The sequence below is a fragment of the Podarcis tiliguerta genome (assembly GCF_965153285.1).
Source record: "Podarcis tiliguerta genome assembly, chromosome: 7".
In the NCBI taxonomy this organism is placed as follows: domain Eukaryota; kingdom Metazoa; phylum Chordata; class Lepidosauria; order Squamata; family Lacertidae; genus Podarcis; species Podarcis tiliguerta.
Window position 1 is genome coordinate 85781786 of NC_139540.1, and position 21754 is coordinate 85803539.

The 21754-nt window shown below is 44.9% G+C and overlaps 1 protein-coding gene across 4 annotated transcripts in view; it reads right to left on the reverse strand.

Moving 5' to 3' along the window:
* The window catches only part of LOC310681236 (uncharacterized protein), a 53790-nt gene that overhangs the window by 29001 nt on the left and 3035 nt on the right, over positions 1 to 21754 (reverse strand). The window contains exons 1-2 of one of the 4 annotated variants that reach the window (XM_083448866.1): positions 18610 to 18789; positions 11064 to 11217 (exon numbers count right to left, since the gene is read on the reverse strand). In XM_083448866.1, coding sequence (XP_083304992.1) covers positions 11064 to 11217; positions 18610 to 18654 — 199 coding nt within the window. In that variant the 5' untranslated portion in view covers positions 18655 to 18789. Of the gene's footprint in view, positions 1 to 9857; positions 11218 to 14862; positions 14995 to 18556; positions 18790 to 21754 lie in introns of those variants that run through there. The other 3 variants (XR_014513151.1, XR_014513152.1, XR_014513153.1) reach the window with 3 other exon arrangements.

The following is a 21754-nucleotide window of genomic DNA, read 5'->3' on the forward strand; positions in this document are numbered from 1 at the left end:
TCATGCTCATCACACATTGCATGTGTGACAACTGTCACATCAGGAGACGCCACTGAGTCCTCCTCCTAATATGACAATCGCCCACCAGGCCTTGTCGGTGCATGCAGCACTTCCCAACGTTGCATAGCCCGAGGCAACTTCCTGCCAGACCTCTTCTGCCCCCTCAAGATTGGGGGGCGGGGCCTGAGCCCTGTCCCCGCAGACATGGTGGGAGCCATAGAGGCCTCAGCCCCATGGAGTTGGTGTGCGTGCTTGAGAGTGTCAATATGCATGTGGAGAGGGGTATCCAGTTTCCTCACCAAAAACTCCTGAGTATGCTTAGCAATCATGGGATTGCCTTATGTTATGTACTGAGTTGAATAGGATCCAAAATGCAGCAGTCTGGTCCTAGAACAATAGGATTCAGAATGCAGCAGTCTGATTGGTCCTAGAACAATGCAGCAGTATGATTGGTCCGCAGGAGCCACCCAATCCAGCTCCAGGTGGAAGTGAATCCACAACCTGATTGGCCTACTGGAGAATTCCGGAATTAATCAATCATGTGCAGCCCATTGTGTAAATAATGTATATAAAGCACATATTGTGGGGAAACTTCCATTCCTCCTCACCACTATGAGCTGAATAAAGAGCATGAAATCCACTCTCGACTCCGAGTATATTTCACCTTAGCTGGGTGAATTTGGGATTTTAAGTGGCTCAGTTCTGCTACAATTCAATTTCATACCCTCCAATATTTTGTAAGTAAATTTGGGGCTCCCCCCCATCTCCATCGCTCTCCCCCTCCCTACCACTGACCATCGCTCTCCCCCTTCCTTGCCCACCCAAATGCCCCCTCCTTCCCTTCACTGTCTTTGGCCTCCTGCTCAGTCACCTAGAGTGGCCTTGGGAAGGTCCTGGAGGCCCTGGAGCAGCCTCTGGGTAAAACTGGGCATCCTGGATTGGGATTAGAAGCCAGGGTAGCTTCTGCAAATTTGGGACGTCCCAAATTAAATCGGGACACTTGAGGGGTCTGCAATTTGGGTATTCCATTCGGGCCAAAACAGCAAATTCCTTGCCTATCATTTGCAGAGTACCATTCTAGGATGTCCTTTGGGAATCCTCTTCAACCTCTCTTGGCACATTGCCTTTGGAATTGCTGTCTTCTGTTACTTGAACACTCTGCCATTTCCTAGGAATAAGTCACTGCTACCATTCTAATGGGACGCGGGTGGCGCTGTGGGTAAAACCTCAGCGCCTAGGGCTTGCCGATCGCATGGTTGGCGGTTCGAATCCCCGCGGCGGGGTGCGCTCCCGTCTTTTGGTCCCAGCTCCTGCCCACCTAGCAGTTCGAAAGCACCCCTAAGTGCAAGTAGATAAATAGGTACCGCTTTATAGCGGGAAGGTAAACGGCGTTTCCGTGTGCTGCGCTGGTGCAGGCTCGCCAGAGCAGCTTTGTCACGCTGGCCACGTGACCCGGAAGTGTCTCCGGACAGCGCTGGCCTCTTAAGTGAGATGGGCGCACAACCCTAGAGTCGGACACGACTGGCCTGTACGGGCAGGGGTACCTTTACCTTTGCCTTACCATTCTAATAGTACATGATTGCCTCAGAGCTGCTGTTTGTGGGCATGGGCCACCATGTCTTCGTAGTTTCTCATAGGAGAAATAATACATCAACACAATCTTTCTTCTTTGCTCTTTTCACTGCCTTGATCTTGCAGGTAAGTGCTGAGGAACCGGGGGCACTAGGGCTGGTCCATTTGATTTGGGTGGGGGTGGGCACTCTGAGGCCAACTCCAAAGCAGATGCAAATAACAGGGTGGTTAGGAAACATTTGTGCCTTTTCCGGGGGAAGAGGCTTACCTTTCCCCGACTTTCTTTTAGAACTCCTTACACCTTTCCCCCTTCCTTTTAAACCTTTAAATAGCCAGCATCTTCTTTCTTTAAGTTATAAAAATGAAAATGGTGGAAAAGGAAAAGGGGAAAGGTAAGAAGTTCATCCACCTCCCTGCCCTCAAATTACATCTCCCAAAATGTCACTGAAATGGCCGCCTCTAATTTCTCAGTGAGATGGTGAATTGGGAGCAGCTATTTAGATTCACTCCAAAATGGTGAACTTGTTCTCCTCCTGGTTTAGCGTCTTGTCTTTCTACGGGTTACAGGACAGGAAGGCATCTCTCGTCAGTTGTATCTTTGCAGTTTCAGAGTAATCTCTTGAAGTGCTGGACTGCATACACATTACCTGCTTAAAACACAATGATTTGTACACTGATTTGTACAAAACACTGTGTGTACAATTCAGTGTACAAATCATTGTGTGTACACAACTTCCCAAACCAGCAGTGGGAGCATACTGGGTGCAGAATAAGTGTGTCCACTTCTGCGGCAACAGTCATGGGGCATCCTGGTGAAATCTCTGGTATCCTGCCACAATGGAAAAACAGGCACCTTCTCTTTCTGGGCATAGTCTTACTGAGTTAGCATAAATGTTCTTAAGATACATACTGCTGAAGCTGCTTCTTGCAACAGGGTTCTTTCTTGTCACTGTGTGTGAGCTTTGTTTCCGGGCTGATGGCATCCTTTTTATTTTGCCCAGGATTCCTGCCTTTCTTTAGGACTTTCTTTCTTTCTTTCTTTCTTTCTTTCTTTCTTTCTTTCTTTCTTTCTTTTTTCCCCTTCCTTCCTTCCTTCCTTCCTTTCATTCTTCATAAGATCTCAGGTTGGTTCACAGAATAAAATACAGGATAAAAACAAGTAAGTAAATAACACCGAACAGCAAAACAATAACTCCTGCCTTCCCATAGATACATTTATAATAATAAAAATTTATTATTTATACCCCGCCCATCTGGCTGGGTTTCCCCAGCCACTCTAGGTGGCTTCCAACAGAATATTAAAATACAATAGTCTATTAAACATTAAAAGCTTACCTAAACAGGGCTGCCTTCAGATGTCTTCTAAAAGTCTGGTAGTTGTTTTTCTCTCTGACATCTGGTGGGAGGGCATTCCACAGGGTGGGTGCCACTACTGAGAAGGCCCTCTGCCTGGTTCCCTGTAACTTGGCTTCTCGCAGTGAGGGAACCGCTAGAAGGCCCTCAGCACTGGACCTCAGTGTCCAGGCAGAATGATGGGGGTGGAGACGCTCCTTCAGGTATACTGGACTGAAGAGATTTAGGGCTTTAAAGGTCAGCACCAACACTTTGAATTGTGCTCGGAAACATACTGGGAGCCAGTGTAGGTCTTTCAAGACCGGTGTTATATGGTCTCGGCTGCCGCTCCCAGTCACCAGTCTAGCTGCCGCATTCTGGATTAGTTGTAGTTTCCAGGTAACCTTCAAAGGTAGCCCCACGTAGAGCACATTGCAGTAGTCCAAGCGAGAGATGACTAGAGCATGCACCACTCTGGTGAGACGGTCCACTGTAGAATATTAATCAACTAAAGGTCTGGTTGAAGAGGAATGCTTTTGCCTGGCACCTAAAAATAAATAATGAGGACGCCTGGCGAACCTCCCTGGAGAGGACATTCCACAAACAGGGAGTTACTACAGAGAAGGCCCGTCCATTCTGCCATTCTGCCTCAGGCCTCTGGACATAAACGTCCAAGAGAATCCCCCAATCCACTCCCAAGTATGATTCTTCATCAAGCGACTATATTTGCCAATGTGCGAGATATCCCCTTTGCAAAGTAATTCTTCACCAGTTGTGCACATCAAAAGCAACAGGTCACCTCAAACAGAAGGTACTCCTGTCTCATTCACTGCCTCCATAGTATGTAAGTCCAAACATTTCCTCAGTAAAAGACACAATGATTAAGAATCCAGAGAACTTGCATGTTTGTGCGTAAGGCACCCACCTGAGTCACTGTCTGAACTAATCTCTTCTTTTTGGGTGGAAACAGCAGCAGATTTGGGGGTAAGTGATGGCATAGCCACAGGTCCTTTACTGTTTTCTTCTTGAGTTTCTGAAAAAGTAGGCTGACCTGAAGGCCAGTTCAGACGGTCAGGGGCATCTGCAACATCTCTACCATCACAATCTGGCCAGCAGTTCCAGAGAAGCTATTTCATAAGTAATGTGATATGTTTTGTCTGACTGGTCCCAGCTCTACCAGCTGCAATTCAGGATGAACTGAAGTTTCAGAGTCGTCTTCAAAGATAACGCCGCCCTCAGTGCGTTCACAATCTAGTCTGTTCTTGAGATATGAATGTCAGTGGCCAAGTTCTCTCTGACCAGGAATGGTCACAGCTGGTGCACCAGCCATAGGTTGGTGGGAGGTGCTTCATGCTGCTGACATCATTTGGGCCTCCAAAAATAGGGCTGAATCTGACAGAACCCAAAGCAGTGAACTTGATTCCATCAAATATAATCCCATCCAGAACATGATGAACAAGGCCGGCCCAAGACATTCTGGCACCTAAGGCGAACCACAAAATGGCATCCTCCCTGCCAGGGAAGAAGGGGCGAGTGAAGACCTACCTGAGGAACAAGTGAGGAATAAAGATCTACCTCAGGAACAAGAGGTGTAAATCAAATCAACATTACACAAAAGTGAGAATCAAAGGCTGTCATGTGGGCATCATGCCAAGCAGGGTCAGGGTCCAGGAGACCCCCAGAGGGCAGCCCCTGCCATTTCCTCCCTGGGGGCGAGAGACCAGCAGTGCTTCCTATTTGCCAAGAGGCTTCAGTAGAGGCTGCTGAGGAGAAGGCAGGTGTGTCCTCCAGGGAGCCCACCACAGCCATAGCTGCCACTGCAGAAGCAGACAATGCATTCCTTGGAGGCTGGATCTACTGCTCCTGTGGATTTTGCCACCTGAGAGGATCGCCTCACCTTGCCTCACGAGTAGGCTGGCCCTGATTATGAACACTTGCTCTCAGATCAGATGAATCACCTACTATCCGTATCTCTGTCTTGCCTGAACAGAGTTTTGGTTTATTAGTGCTTATCTAGTCTCAGCCACTGTCCTCTCAGCTACTGCAGGGAGTCACTGGGAGGATCAAAGGGGTGACATCATGTGCTTCATCTCCAGCTCTTGGGAGGAAGGGCAAAATCTACTGCTATTGCTACTACTATTATTATTAATAGAGAACGGGTGGTGTACAAATTTAATTACCGTATTTTTCGCTCTATAAGACGCACCAGACCATAACACGCACCTAGTTTTTGGAGAAGGAAAACAAGAAAAAAAAATTGTGAATCCCAGAAGCCAGAACAGCAAGAAGGATCACTGCGCAGTGAAAGCAGCAATCCCTCTTGCTGTTCTGGCTTCTGGGATAGCTGCGCAGCCTGCATTCACGCCATAAGACGCACACACATTTCCTCTTACTTTTTAGGAGGGAAAAAGTGAGTCTTATAGAGCAAAAAATACGGTAATAATAACAATATCATGCCCATTGGCCTCAGTCTCAAGCCTTGGAATGTAACAACAACAACAACAACAACAACAACAACAACAACAACAACAACAACAACAATTTATGTCTACCCCGCCCATCTGGCTGGGTTTCCCCAGCCACTCTGGGCAGCTCCCAACAAAATTAAAAACACAAAAAAAGGTCAAACATTTAAAACTTCCCTAAACAGGGCTGCCTTCAAATCTCTTCTAAAAGTCGGATAGTTGTTTATTTCCTTCACATCTAGTGGAAGGGTGTTCCACAGGGCGGGCGCCACTACCAAGAAGGCCCTCTGCCTGGTTCCCTATAACCTCACTGCTCGCAGTTAATTTATTATTATTATTGAGAACAATCAATGGATAACCACAGAAAGCCCTTTGATCTCTACAGGACTTTTCTGTCCAGCCCAGGACTATTTTGATTTTTACTTGACGTGTGCTACTTCTTCATAAATTTTACAGATTCATATTTTGGGAACTTTGTCCATATTAAGTTTTTTTCAATGATGTAATCTGAGTTTGTCAAGAAAGAAACCTATTCAGAAATGTATGATTGACCAAAAAAAAAAAACCACCCCCAAAACCAAACCTGAAACAAAAAATAATCATTTTGTAGAAAGATCATGTATATTGCTCTTTTCCATGTTTTGATACCGACACTGAAAGCTGAATTTTCTGTGGGAGATAATTAAGGCTTATAATGATCATTGGGTATTTCTAACAATATCAAATATTGTTTCACTGAAGCCATTTAAATGGCTTGATTAGATACCAATGGCAATGCCACTATTGTAAGCCTTGGTGTCCAACTCATTTTGTTCCATTTACATTTGAGTTTGAAAATTGACAGAATGAATCAATGGACTGTCTAGGCTTAAAGGTAGCTACTCTACAAGTCCAGATTGTTGAGGCAATGTCCTGGCTCTCCCACTTGGGTGCAGTACTTGGACTGGAAAGAATACATATTGTAGCAGTGGTGCGAGATTCCAGGAGTTCCAGGCACGTTTACACAGGGTCCGTGTTTCCTTTTGGGAGCGAGGCACAGCTGAGACTGTGGCAACTTTATGACATATGGTTTATTTTCACATATATACAACCTGAGCTTACGACTGAGGGGTTCACAGCATAATCACCCCAAGAAAGTCTTGCTTCCCGTAGACACGGGATTCAAAGCAAATATCAGCCATTGTGTTCTGCCCCTCTCTCCAACTTGCTTTCCTTCCTGCCCCCCTCTAGATTACACCGCACAAATTCAACTCTAAGGCTCTACTTCAAACTCTGCCTTTGCCTGCTAACTAACTCTGAGCTGAGGGAGAGGTCCCTCCCATTTGTGGTCTGGTTAGAGCATAGTGCTGGTAATGCCAAGGATGCAGGTTAAATCCCTGTATGGGACGGCTGCATATTCCTGTATTCCATGGGGTTGAACTAGATGATCTTCAGAATCCCTTCCAACTCTACAATTCTATAATTCTTTGGCTTTCCTAATGGCTCATTACCTTCCCTTTGTTCTCTAAATGGCTCAACTCCTAGGTGATTACCTGATCAGGAAACTGAATGGGCTTATATTTTTACATTTGCCTTGATTAAATTTTAACCCCCTACTGGACCCAGACATTTAGGGGAGTCTGGTACCCTCAAACTTATAACACTATTCTTTGAAGAAATGTCTTCACTTTTGAAAGTTTATTTCAATTCCAGTGAGACCTAGAATTTTGATAGCACATCATACTTGGGAATCTCTAGAGGCTTCATGAGAAGGTTATTCAGAATCCACAGCAGGGTCATAGCTATGCAATAAAGTACTCTAACCAATGTTATTAGGTGTATCTATAAAAGATAGAAATTGACTTTTTATTAAATGAAAGTTGACTATCTCGGTCTGTTGATCTACTTTCCTGGTGTTTGCTGGAGTTCTGGGACATTTGCCTGGGATCTGAGACATTCATTGACTTCATTTGGGCCAGAAAACTTTCCAGACATCTGCCTTTTATCCTCCCAGTCTGTTTTGGACTACTCTCCATGTAAACTAATGAGCAACTTTAAACTTGCCTACAGATAAGCAAATTAAGAGAGCATGTATACATGACAAATAACTGTTTTGTGTAGCACCCTCTGCGAGAAATGCCAGTCTCTTAGTGACTGCACAAGCTTTTCAGACTGCCATCAGACTAAGAAGGCATTAGAAGTCAAAGCTACAAGTTTGTAATCCAAGAACATTTTCCTGAGAGCAAGCTTCATTGAAAACAATGAGACCTACTTCTAAGGAGTCACATGTAGGCTGACATTATTGCTATCACTCTGATTGCTTGCACTCCATTGCAGGATCAAACCACAGTATTGCTTTCTAGCCTTTTGTTCTTTTTTTTAAAAAAAAAAAAAGTTTTGTGAAATAGGCTGAATGGCCAGAACCATCCCAATGCCACCTCCATGCTATGGAGATGATAAAACTGTGAAGAATATACTTTACCCAATAATCCAGAAATCAGAACATCTATCAATATACACATGGACTATTGTCGGGAAAAAGCATTTGGTTTTTCAATACAATACAATCTGAGGCAGAACAATACCTTGCTTCCTGCACTCGGAATGTTCTTGTCATGCTAAGGCTGATATGGTAAAGTAAAGGTAACAGAAGAAGCAGCTATGAAGAATATTTATACTGCAAACTGTACATGGATGGAGTGGAGAAGAGAGAGGTCGAAATAAACTATAGGACTTAGTGCACTTCCTTCACTAGACTTCTTAGACCCTACAGATCTTGTGGAGATTGTCTGCCATTGTTTCTCTATTCACACGGCTCTCCCATTGCTCCCCCCAATTCATTGCTTGCTTGCTCACAACCTCTTCCCTTTCCAGTTTCTCTATAGTGACCTGTGACCAGTTTAGGGCGCAATCCTTGCTTGATCTCTTGCTTCCTATCATCAGTTTAGCTCTTTGTTTCCCAGCCTTGGATCCACTGGACAACTGGGAGGTGGGAACAGGAGCACCAAAACCTAGGCTTGCATGTCCTAAACAGACAAGCTATTGGATCCTCAGAAATGAGTCATGGACTCATGGACATATGATGATGGAAAAAGAGAGAAATCAACCTCCTCAGTGAGTGTTGGATACCAACCTTCTTATACTATCTGATCTCAGCTGGCTAGTTGCATACAGTCATATATCCGTGCGCGCACACCAACTTGCACTGTCCCAAGCAACTGTTCATCTTCATCCCATAGCTCCGCTCCAAATGCAAGTGACTATTTCCCCAAACATCTCCCAATGCTGTTTCACCACAACAAACACACACACATCAAAGCCACATGCATCCCATGGTTCTGATCAGGACTGCTCTCGCAGAGGCATAATTGTAGGGGGTGGGGCACAATTAGCAACATGCCCCTCTTCTCCTTCCTTGTCAGCCTTTATCCCCATCCTTTCTGCTTCACTGGGCACGTCTCACATCAGTGGCACTGGGGATTTAATTGGTTTTGCAAACTAGTGTCAAGTATATGGGGAGACCCGTGGGAGGGAGACTGGGCTATTGTTCCAGAATCCTTGATGGCCTGTTGCAATTTATGGATTGGTTTCTGTTTTTGGCTTTCTTCCTGCTGAAACACAGTGTGGGGGTGGGGAAAGAGGTGTGTGAAGATGGATAAGAAAGGAAACAGTTTCTCAGACGACTTTCATATACAATGTTCAAGATAACTTGGGAGATTTGACAAAAGGAAGCTTCTGCTAGCACTCTTGTGCTCATAATAAACTATTCAAAATAAGGTGCTTGGTGTAATACACCCCAATGGCATGGATGAGATTTCTGTAGGATTTAAAAGTTGTTCTCAGGGACCAGCATGGTGGAGGGCCGATATTATCAAAAGCAAGTGTCACTACATTCCAGTAACAAGAAATACCATTTGCCCTGAAAATGTTGTGGAATGTGTAGCAATCAATTATCACTGCTAACATATTCCTGAAAATCAGCTCAAGATGCTTATGTGAACAGCCCATCTTCCACTTCAGGGGACAAGGCTGCTAGCATCTACATCCAACTGCTGGACTGGCATTTAAGCTTGTTTTTTTACCCCTGAAATGGCATCAGGAAATGCTAACTTCCATTTTCAAAAATCTAGAAGCCCTGTGATCCCTTTTAAAATTACAAAGCAAAAGTGTGTGCTCAGGATCTTGTAACACTTAATGAGTCTAATTTCTGTGATCCTGAGAAGGCACTTTTGGTTATTCTTTGCAAGAAGAATCCCAGGAACCAGCAGGCATTTAGTGATCCACCAAAAACTGGTCAGTGATCCACCAGTGGATTACAGTTTACCTTCTGACCACCCTTTGTCTAGAAATCACTCTCCTTTGCCACAGTATGTAGAACTCTGTGATGGGCTTGTACATAACTTTCTCAACTGGTCTGGGAAAACAATTTGACTTCTTTCTCTATCATTGCAGATAGGTAGAAATGCTGTATATGTTGCCACCCAAACACAATAGACAGCAATTTAACTGTACTATGTCAACCATTTTATTGCAAGTCATCCTGAAGGGTAGGATATTAATACTCTAAATAAATACATACCACATCGTTTGGGAGAATAGAGGAATAGAGGAGTCTGCCAGAGTGCTTTAACAATCAATTCTTCTTCACAGGAAACTCTGGGAATTGTACTTCTGTGAGGAAAATGGGGTCTCCTGCTGCCCTGCCCTCCTCTCTACAATGTGTCACCCACCATACCTGCTTCAGCACTGATTTTCGGCAAGATCTCACCAGAAATCAGAGGTGGAGGCAGCAGAGCGCCCATGGGGCACTCTGCCTTGGGGACTTCCACTGCCCAAGGTAGCTGCTTCACCCCACCTCATGGGTGGGCCAGGCCTGGTCTCGTACCTCTCAGCACCCTTCACAAGTTACACTTCCCATGATTCTTTGGGGGAAGCAATGACTGCTTTAAATGTTCAGGACAGATGGGACCTCCTTTCTGCTTCACACAAGTGAAGCATGACTACTCTTGCTTTGCCTTGGCTGCCTCCTGTTCCAGGGCCAATAAGTCCAAGACTGCAGTCTCAGTTGTGCCTACTCAGAAGTAAGCCCCATTACTCCAAAGTAGGGCTGGAGGAGCAGTTCAATTCAGTTTGTCTTCAGAGATGAACCTACCCTATTTGCACTTTTTGACACAACAAGCAAACAGAAACTCGGCCATCTTTCAAAATCCTCATTTCTTCAGATTTTGCAATGCAGGTCTGCAGCCAAGTAATATGTCCCAAAATGCATATACCAGGGCAGGGTGTGGACAAAAACACAGGTTGTTATACGCCACCCACAATCTCTGCCAAGAGGTAGAAAGATTCCAGGGGGTTCCAGTGTTCACCCAAAGTTGTGTTTCCGTTGGAAAATCAAGACATATGGAAGAAATATGGTTTATTTTATGCATATTTACAGCTAAGCCTTCAGTGGAAGGGTGCAGAACATTACACCCTAAGAGAGTCTCCTCTCATAGCTTCAGCAAGCTTGGGTCCAAAGCAGCAGTCAGTCGTGACCCCCGGTTTCTGAGTGCAGCCCTCTCCATTGAGGGTCGCAAGGAGCTCTGCTTTCTTCCACCTTCTTCTTCCCAGCAGCCTTTGCAGAAAACAACTCCTCCCCTTCCACTTCCAGAACCTTTTCCTGTGGTGACACCATGCGCCCTGTAATCCTTTCTTGTCTAATGCTGAATGTCTCACCTTTTGACTCCACTATCACGTGTCTTTGTTCTTGGATGGCAGACTGTAAGCCTCGCTCCTGAGGCACTTGGCTTGACCCCACATTTCCAATTTCAGAAATTATGAGCAGAACCTGGCACCCAGGAATTTTGGGGGATCCTTGCCCTCTGCAAATCTGTAACAAGATATTAGTGAAAATGAACAAACATTAAAATGCATTCTATTTGGGGAAACTGCTTTGGAAAAATATGTATATTAGGAGACATTCCCTCTTAAATGCATATGGATTTTCATGAGGACATATAATTATGGCCGCAAATAAAATAATCCGCACTGATGAATGATTGGAGTGGTTACACATCACAAGGTAAAGAGGTCTCAAGAGGTAGCAATGAGGCTTCGGGGGACATTGGGATAACTTGCGCACAGTTGTGCAGATTCAGGCAAATTTAAGTCTTGTGCAAAACTCTCAGCAAGCTTTTTTAAAAACTGGGAAGTGCCCTCCCACCCACTTGTTTGCCCATTGTGAAGCATTTACTTTTGTGATCTTGCATATTTCTAGGGACTTTTTTCTTCTTCAAAAAGACAATGTACAGAAATACCTGCATATGAGCCCAGAATGTGAAAAGGGAGTGGAGGAGGAACTGAAGGGAGGAAAAAATCAGGGCTCTTTTCCAACAGGCTTCACCCACTAAAGTGGACAGTAAGTGATGGAGCAGCAAGGTCAATGGTGAATGAGAAATAGGAGGGGGGGGGGGTTTGCAAGCAAATTGCGAATGCAAAAAATCAAACTGAACATCCTGCTTGCAAAATAATGCCTCTGTGTGGACACAGTTTCTATTGTTCATCTAGGAACCACGACTGCAGTATGAGCGCCTGTCTTGTGCTATTTTCAACCATGTCACAGATTTTACCCCCATTTTCTTCCTGCTCACTGCTGGTGATCCCAGGCTCCCATGGGAACAATGGAAGTCGTATTTCTCTTTCAGTAATTATGTACTAGCTATAGCAATTAATGTCTTCTCTCCAGAACAGAGAAGGCTCTGCTTACACACTGCCTTGGCCCTGAAGGCTGCAAGATGCAGCCCGCAACAATGCAGTCATATGGGTCCTGGATGAAGATTTTAATTCCATGTTGAGTGATGTATCAGAACATCTTAAATTACATTCTCATATAATCATACCTCGGGAGTCTTTTGACCAATGTAGAGCTCAGCTGCATGACTTGAGTGGAACTTGTGTACTTCTTTGTGCAGATGAGATGACAGAGGATCAAATTGCAATTAAGACAAATAATCCCAAAATCCATGAGAAGTTCCTCATGGAAAAGGGTCTGAGTCTTGAAAAAACAATTGAAATTGCTTGGGAGGTGAAAAGTGCTCTTCGCTGTTCTAAATAGTTATTTGCTAGATTGTTATCTCCAGATATTTAGTACAGCATTAGACTATTAGCAAGAAAATTTCTGCCCCTTTGTAATCGCAAACTGGCTATTCAGTATTACTGGTGTGGAACTCCTAAACACAGATGTTTACATGTGTCCTGGCGAAATCTACAACATGCAAGAAATACAATTTTAAAAGAACATTTTGCTAAATCATGTAAGCCCCCAGTTCATAATGTATCAGAATTTCCATGGTGTTGAACAACTCTGCCAGTGTCCTCAATATTACTGAAATCCATTCTTTTCTCATTGCTGATTGTGAGTTAAGTGACAATGCATTGTGGATGCTAGTAGATTCCAGCTCACCAAACACCATGATTCCTGATTATCTGCACTCTGTGAGATTTGCTGCTACTTCTCCTTCTCTACATCCTTCAGACATACATCTCAGAAGGTATTGTTAGTCTCCCATCATTATCATTTTACTGTGAGTCCAGAACACAAAGGTCACACTGCTCAAGAAGAGAGTATATGGCCCCAAAGAGCATAACTAGGATGGAACCATCAAAGAGCTCTTAAATTGGTTCAGACTTCAAACAGCATAGAACCAGTCCTACAAACGGCAGAGAGTTCCCATGCAGGAATATGCGCTGCATTTCTGGAAGTCTTCAGAGACACTCCAGGGGTCACCAGAAAATTCAAATACAAGATTCGGCTTGAAAAAAAATCTGTGCCATTGCAGCTATGGTTGTGTACACACTGTACCTTTAAAGCACTTTCAAGGTGCATTCTTTCCCTCGAAGAATTATGGGCACTGTAGTTTACTCCTCACAGAGTTACAGTTCCCAGCAACCCTTAACAAACTACAGTGCCCAGAATTCTTTGTGGGAAATAATGTGCTTCAAATGGGCTTTAAAGGTATAGTACAGCCATAGGTATATGGTACAGCCATAGGGTAAGGAATGAGCTGAGGAAGCCACTCAAGGGATTCTCAAATTATACAATGAGCTTGTTGACACCTCAGAATGTGTCTGCCACATGGTTGTAGTCAAATCACAAATCAAACGCTGTTAAGGACTGACATTCTCTGTCCCATATCGGTGAGAGCTTGCTTACTCCCAAAGAAGCGAAAGCTTTTGGAACGGCTGCTCTATGCTTGTACTATCACCAGGTTCCTCAGTAGAAAAATACCACATGCATATAAAAGGATGTCACATAGAGGAGGGAGAAAGGTTGTTTTCTGCTGCTCCAGAGAAGCAGACACAGAGCAATGGATCCAAACTACAAGAAAGAAGATTCCACCTAAACATTAGGAAGAACTTCCTGACAGTAAGAGCTGTTTGACAGTGGAATTTGCTGCCAAGGAGTGTGGTGGAGTCTCCTTCTTTGGAGGTCTTTAAGCAGAGGCTTGACAACCATATGTCAGGAGTGCTCTGATGGTGTTTCCTGCTTGGCAGGGGGTTGGACTCGATGGCCCTTGTGGTCTCTTCCAACTCTATGATTCTATGATTCTATGCTGCCTTTATCACTCCAGAAGCCCTATTTATATCTGGACACATGCCAGAAAGTTTGATTTCTGCCAAATCGGTGTCCCAGCATGTTGTCCATGCAGTATTTTGAGAGGCTGCAGGTATTACATACCTCCATGACAGTATCCTAGCATATGGCAAGAATTAATCTGAAGATGGCATTATCCTGAAACATGTCCCCAAAAAGATTCAGCAATGTGGACTGCTACTCAATAAGAAATATCAATTCAAACAATTCACTGGTGCTCCTACGGTGCACTTAGAAAGGGTTAGTAAAAAACTGTGTAGTAAAAAGGAGTCATGAAGCTCCAGAGCCAGACCACGAAGACACCTGTTGGTCTTTCCTTGGATTTTCCAGACACTGCTCAAAGTCTGTAAAGCAACATGCTGCACAGATAGCCCCCTTTGTGCTACCTCTGTGAGAAGGGTGTAAAAATTGAGTGGGAAATTCTAAAACATTTCACAAAAGTTTAGCATTCCACTGCTGCTCCCAAACACTGACTGAGGGCCCACCCACAGATTTCAAGTCACAGGTCCAAGAGGTGGGGGGGGGGGCAGTTGTCCTGCCACTTTCCCTGAGAAAACCCGCTCTTTGCTGCTGAATCAGAACAAACGTCAACCCGCAGAAAACCCAATTAATGTTTGTTCCGATTCAGCAGTAAACAGCAGGTTTTCCTGGGGAAAGCGGCAGGACAAATAAAAACCCCTCTTGGACCCATGAGTTGAAATCATGGCAGAAACAAAAGTGTGTATGGGCCCCGAGTCCCATGTGACTGAGGTGGGAGACATTTCAGGACGTGGGGCTTATCCACACTAACCTTTTGCCCCACTCTTTCCAGGCTTACTACCACCACCACCACCATCACCATCACCACTACTACTAATTAAATTTGTACACTGCCCTTCATACCTCCCTTCATCTGAGATCTCAGGGCGGTTCACGGCTGAAACAAATGGCAATTCGTTTTTTTGCAGACTGCCGTTAGCTCCGATTCTGCATTAATGAGCAGTTTTTCACAGGGAAAGCTCTGGGACAAAAAAATATAGCACTTGGAGCTTTAAAGTACAGAACATACCTGGAAAGTGCAGAGGAAAGGTAAATGTAGATAAGCAATTACTTATAGGATATAAAATTTATTCTCAGATCTGACCATAAAGCTCTGTCAGTCCTCTTTACCGCAAGAGAGGTTCTAATAAGACCACCCCAAGAATTGCTAGATGAACTGTGAAGCTGATGGACTTCGATTTTGAAACTGTCTGTCTTCCTGGAGCCACAAACGTGACTGCTGATTGCTTATCTCGCTTGCCTGTACCCCATCTAGACTAGAGGATGAAGTGAAATCTAATGATGAGGGAGAAGTTATCATTACACAGACACTCAAGGGATGGTTTCCGTTTCAGGATGGGCAGCACCCATAAGGAAAGACCAAGCAGTGAAGGCCCATTTAGCTAAAAGAAGGCCTTCCAAGACGAAGATACTGGAAAACTGACAGATAGTCAACATGCTTTGCAGGACTTCTACGTAGTAAGTGAATAATTATAATTTTGTTGTTTTAACAAACTTACAGGGTGGTGTTGGTTCTTGTTTTATTTATCATTATGTTATGCATTTTTTGTGTTTTTATACTGTAATCCACAGATGAAGGGTGGTATATATGTTTAGTAAATAAATAAAATATTTGATTTTTTTTTTATTTGGGAATGATTCTAACTAAACAGCTACTTTGACAAGACTGTGGTGGCCAGATGGAGACAAGCTGAGGTAATTACAAACCATATGTCATAGACAAGTCACAGAGGGCAAAATCATATCAATGGGTGTAATGAGACTTGCTCTTTCTCTCCTTCCTCCTTCAGATTTCTGCCACCGCCACCCCCCTGGTCCCCACTCCCATGTGCCCCAGAGAATCTCTCAATTTCCAGAGCAAATTTTTGGGGGAGTATGAGGGTGCTGCAGGGGGCGGGGAGGAAGAGGAGCACCCAAGCATAGTTTGGTAATTTGGGGGATGCATACATTTTTGAAAAATCTGTGATCTTTGTTCTTTGGCTGTGAAATATGTGCCTAACCCTAACCTTTAAAATATTTTAAATAAAACTAAAATGACCTGAAGTGGCATTTGTTGCAAAAATTGGAACATAGAATCAAAGAATTGCAGAGTTGGAAGGAACCCCTAGGGTCATCTAGTCCCACCCCCTGCAATGCAGGAATCTCAACTAGATCATCCATGACAGATGGCCATCCAACCTCTGCTTAAAAACCTCCAAGGAAGGAGAGGCCACCACCTCCCAAGGGAGTCCATGCCACTGTTGAGCAGCTCTTACTGCCAGAAAGTTCTTCCTGGTGTTTAGTTGGAATCTCCTTTCTTGTAACTTGAATCCTTCTTAAATTGTGGTGCCCAGAATTGGACACGGGACTCCAAGAGCAGTACTATTACTACTCTTGGTGTAGCCTAGAATAGCATTTGCTGTCTCTTTCAGTTAACTTACAGAAATACCTCCAGAGTAATGGCATAATGTTTATGACAATTTCCTTGCACCATCCAAGACCTAAAAGCCTGGTGAACAGAAGGACCATGTTAAAAAAAGAGAACCTATAGTTTATTAATTGGCACTTGGCACCATGAACACTTTACATGAGTTGCTTTGACCTGTTAAGAGGACATAAAGCCTTTACAAGACTATACCTGTACCAAACACCCTGGAGTAAAGACCTTTTGATGCAGCACTTCATCCACAAGTTAAGGACAAACTAAATAAATGTAAACATTATGTGTAGACTGTAAAAAAGGAACCACAACTCACAAATTTGAAACCAGAGACTTCTTTAAAGGTAAACTACCCTACAGAATCAGAAAGGGACATTTCAGGTTTTTGTGGCCTTTACAGATTGGAGACTCAACTCTTCTTAAAGTTGGAAAGAAAGGAGGAGAAGGAGGGACAAGTCACAGTTCCTGAAGTTATTCTGTCTTCCAGGGCCTCAGATGCCTCTCTGACCCTAAGTAACAGTGCAGGGTAAAAGAGGCAGCTGTTTTTATAGCTACTATTCAGCACAATAAACAATCCATATTGTTGGAGGAGGAGGAGGAGGAGGAGGAGGAGAAGAAGAAGAAGAAGAAGAAGAAGAAGAAGAAGAAGAAGAGGAGGAGGAGGAGTTTGGATTTGATATCCCGCCTTTCACTCCCCTTCAGGAGTCTCAAAGCGGCTAACATTCTCCTTTCCCTTCCTCCCCCACAAGAAACACTCCGTGAGGTGAGTGGGGCTGAGAGACTTCAAGGAAGTGTGACTGGCCCAAGGTCACCCAGCAGCGGCAGGTGGAGGAGCGGAGACACGAACCCGGTTCACCAGATTACAAGACTACCGCTCTCAACCACTACACCACACTGGCAGAAGAAGTGCATTTTTATGGAAACTGCTTTGGGAGGTTCTCCAGGAACACAAAGTTCTAACCCTCAAGACCCTTCTTCCATCTTGCTCATGACTGACAACAGCTCTCCAGAGTTTCAGACAAGGGCCATTCCCAGCCCCACCTGGGAATTGAACCTGGGAACCTTTGCAAGCAAAAGTACCACTGAGCTACAGCACTTCAGCAGAAAAGCTGTCCACCCATCACAAATAAATAAATAAGATTATAATGCCTAAATACTGTCATGAAGGTTGGGCACCACCTTCAATCTCTGCCGAGTGGTAGCAAGATTCCAGGGGGTTCCAGGCACTCACTCAGGGGCCCAGCAGAGGCTGGTGTTGTTGAGAAACATGGTTTATTTTGCACATATTTACACCTGGAGTCTTTGATGGAGGGGGGGCAGAACATGATTACCCCAAGAGCCTCTTTCGTTGCCCTTCTCCTCACAGCTGCAGGACCTGAGTCCAAAGCAGCAGGGAAGTCTCTCAGTACAGCTCCTCCATCCAGCACCACATGGACTTCTGCCTCCTTCCTTCTTCTTGCTCCCAGAACAACTTTAGATTTCAAAAAGGACACATTTGGCAGCTTCCCAAATCTCCTGTCTCTGTCCACTCCTCAAAGCAGCAGGGAAGGATAGGCATTTGCATTGCCAACGGCCAGTGCCAGATTTACGTATAAGATAAACAAGCTATAGCTGAGGGCCCCACTCTCTTGGGGGGCCCCAAAAAAAATTTAAAGGAAAAAACCCACTGGATGTACATTTCCAAAATATAAGATAAAAAACAAATAAAATAAAACCTACATACAGCAACAGTGGCAAATGCCTTTAGATGCCTATTAGGTCCATTAATTACCATAGCATATATTCCACACAAAAAACAGGGACCATTTGTTGTTGACAAAGGACAGCTGCACATATAAAGGGCCCCATTACCTTCAGCAGCTTAGGGTCTCATCAAACCTAAATCTGCCCCTGCCAATGGCCCTCAATGGTCCAGGGCCTGGATCTCAATGGCTCTGACTTAGCTAGTCTGGCCAGGCTGGTCTCCATAAGCTAACCCAGTAATTTCTTGTCTAGCCCAGTTCTGCATCTTGAATTTTCCCTTCATATCCCAAATATTATCTAAATTTTACTGTTTATTAAGTTCTGCCATTCACTAGCGTACTCTGGTACCCTAGATCTATGCCAATACATACATACCTGTGATAAATAAATATTAGAAAGAGGACTAGTTTGTGGTCCCTGTTATTTACCCTTTTGCCATTGTTCTGAATAACCGGGCTGCGCTGTTTCTTCATACCTGCTGTCTCTGCCCAGTTTGTTTTTCAGAGGTCTGTCCATGGAGAGCCCTGGCACAATGAAGGGGAAACAGGGAGGAAGAAGAATTAAAGGAGGGGAAAGATAAAGGAGACAGAAGCTTGTAACAAAAACAGACGAAAGAAGAAAGTTGGTTTTTTCTCACATGCGACGTCCTCCTTCCCAGGATCAAGATAGAAAATATGCCATTTGTTACACAATGCCTTTTAGAAACCTCATTTACTCAAGGCCAGGCACAATATGGGTATTTGTTGGTTAGCAAAGCATTCAGGAGGGCAATTTCAAGCATGCAAAGGAAAGGCTTTTAAAGGCACACCTCCCACAGCTGCAGGCCCAATCCAGCGTCTCTGGAATGATGTTAGGGGCATAATTCTGGACATAGGAGCCAAGGGGCCAAGGTCTCTTCAGCTCCACCAATAAATATGCAATGCTGATATGCATTGCTATTCAAATGGTGTGTGCGTGCCATGTCATGGGATCAGTAATGTGGGGCAGGGCTTACCTTCTCCCCACCCCCACTATTTTATGTAAGTTGGCGTCCCTGAGTCTGGGTTTCAGGTTCAACAGTTCTATGGAGGATAGTGTGGGATATAAATGTTCAGAAGAAATAAATGAACACCAAATTGCTAGTTTGTTGTATTGAGTAGTCACAACAGAACCAGTTTTAATATATACTCAATTTTTTTTTGGGAGATGCGTGTGAATGAAAGAGTGTTCACCCACAGACTCACAATCAAGTAGGCGCAATGCAAAAAGGAAATGGATTGGGAAGGGAAGAGGAAAACAAGCAAATCGCAAACCAGGCAGAATGGCCACTGATGGAGACAGTGAACTTGTTTTGTGAGGGGGAAGGATGCAAAATATATTGCGGTGCCTTGTCTGCCTTCAGAGGCAGCGGCCTGCTCTGGGATCCTCCCCACTTGCTCCTCCCCCCTGGATTGGTGTTCACTTTGAATCAGGGAGGATCTGCCGGGCTGCTGTTAACAGAACTGGATGAAATCAGTTTCCTTTGCCCCCGTCTCTCACCCTCTCACGTCTGGGTATTGTAACCCCTCACACGCATTAAGCTGAAAGGGTTTCATTCTGGATGTTTATATAAAACCAGAAGCACTGTCTTGCTGCACCAGACCAAAGCGGAGCTCTCCCAGCCTCCTGCCTCCGCAGTCACCCTGCCCTCCCACCCAGAGAGGCATGAAGGTCGTGGTCATCTCCTGCTTGTTCCAGCATCTGGCATTTAACAGCACGCAGCCTCTCGACATGAAAGTTTAATGGCTAATCTTAACGGAGCCTAAAGCAATCAACGCCTTGCCTCCCACTCTTACACAGCCCCCCAATCTCCACAGCAGCAAGAGATTCCAGGGGTTCAAGGCGCTGACCCAGGATTTGTGTTTCCTTTGAAAATGAGGCACAGCGGAGATGGTGGTGTCTTTATGATATATGGTTTATTTACACCTGTATACAACCAGAGGCTGTGATGGAGGGGCTTCTGGCGTTACACTCTGAGGGTCCTGTTACTCCCAACGTGACCACATTGTTTTCAAACTTCCAACCCACATTGTGTTGTGACTCCCCTTCCACCAGCTTGAAAACTGCTTGAAAACACAGCTATTTTTTCCTTCAGCTTACGTCATCACCAACTGCAATCCCTCCATACTCTGGTGTGGTCTTTCTAGCTAGCTCAGAGCTCAGAGTAGGGCCCCAGGCCACCTTGGTGGTTTTCTTGATGAGTCATCACCCTGTCTTTGTTTTCTGCTGGCAGCCCACCTCTCCAGGAAGCCAGACAGGCTTACAGTTTTACATTTGCTGGGTCCAGGGGTTAAAAGGTCTGCCACCCACAAACGCAGGTGGCACTGTGGGTTAAACCACAGAACATAGAACTTGCCAATCAGAAGGTTGGCGGTTCGAATCCCCACGACGGGGTGAGCTCCCGTTGTTCGATCCCTGCTCCTGCCAACCTAGCAGTTTGAAAGCACGTCAAAGTGCAAGTAGCTCAATAGGTACCGCTCTGGCGGGAAGGTAAACGGCATTTCCGTGCGCTGCTCTGGTTCACCAGAAGCGGCTTAGTCCTGCTGGCCACATGACCTGGAAGCTGTACACTGGCCCCCTCGGCCAATAAAATGAGATGAGCGCTGCAACCCCAGAGTCAGTCACAACTGGACCTTTACCTTTACCTTTACCCACAAACTCTGGTACCCCAGAAACCCATAACAATATCAATCCTGGGCAGAGAGTCCAAAACGAGCAGAGGAAAGAGTACCCGAGGTGCAGGAATCTCCAAATCCTGAGTCCTGCCAGGCCAATGCCTTGCTGGCAGAACAGAAAATGGAGGCAGCGTGTGTGTCCACTCCCAACCCTGCCTCAACTTTCTTTTTTAAAAATAAGTCCCTCCCATTGCTCCCAGTAGGACAGAAAATGAGTACACCAGGGCCCCTGCTCTGGGTAGGTGTCAGAGAACAGAAGGGCTTTTGGATGCAGCAGATCTGAAGCCTCCCTGATCTACACACACCCCTTTCCCCTCCTGCTACCATTGTCATCTTGACGGCCGAGGTTTTTGCAACTGCAACAAGGAGGCCTCCATGGGCAGACCTTCCCCTCTGCCTGCAGGGAGAGAACGTTGCAAAATTCTATGGGACCTGGGTGCTATTTTTGTAACCCATTTGTCTGTCCTGCGGCTGCATTGCAGGGGGTCGGACTAGATGACCCTTCCAACTCTACAGTGCTATGATTCTATGACTGAGAGAAGTGAACTAAAAAGGAGAGCTTTAAAGTTAACCTGAAACACTTTATTAAGGACTCACATATTTCAAGCTATTCAAGTCGACAAATGAATCAGTTTCAACAAGGGACAGCGAAGACAATCTTGCCAGCTGAAAGATGCTGGGCCTGTCCGTCGGCCCGTCCCACTTTGAGACTGCCAAAAACAGCCATCAAAAGACAACCCAGAATAAAACAAGATGCATATCGTCCCGTAGACTTCTTCAGACATGCGCTGACCTTCATTGCCTGAGCCCCTTTTTGTCCCCAGTCCCACCAGCATCCTTGAAAAGTGATGATTTCATTCTTCCGGCCAATGCAGTATAA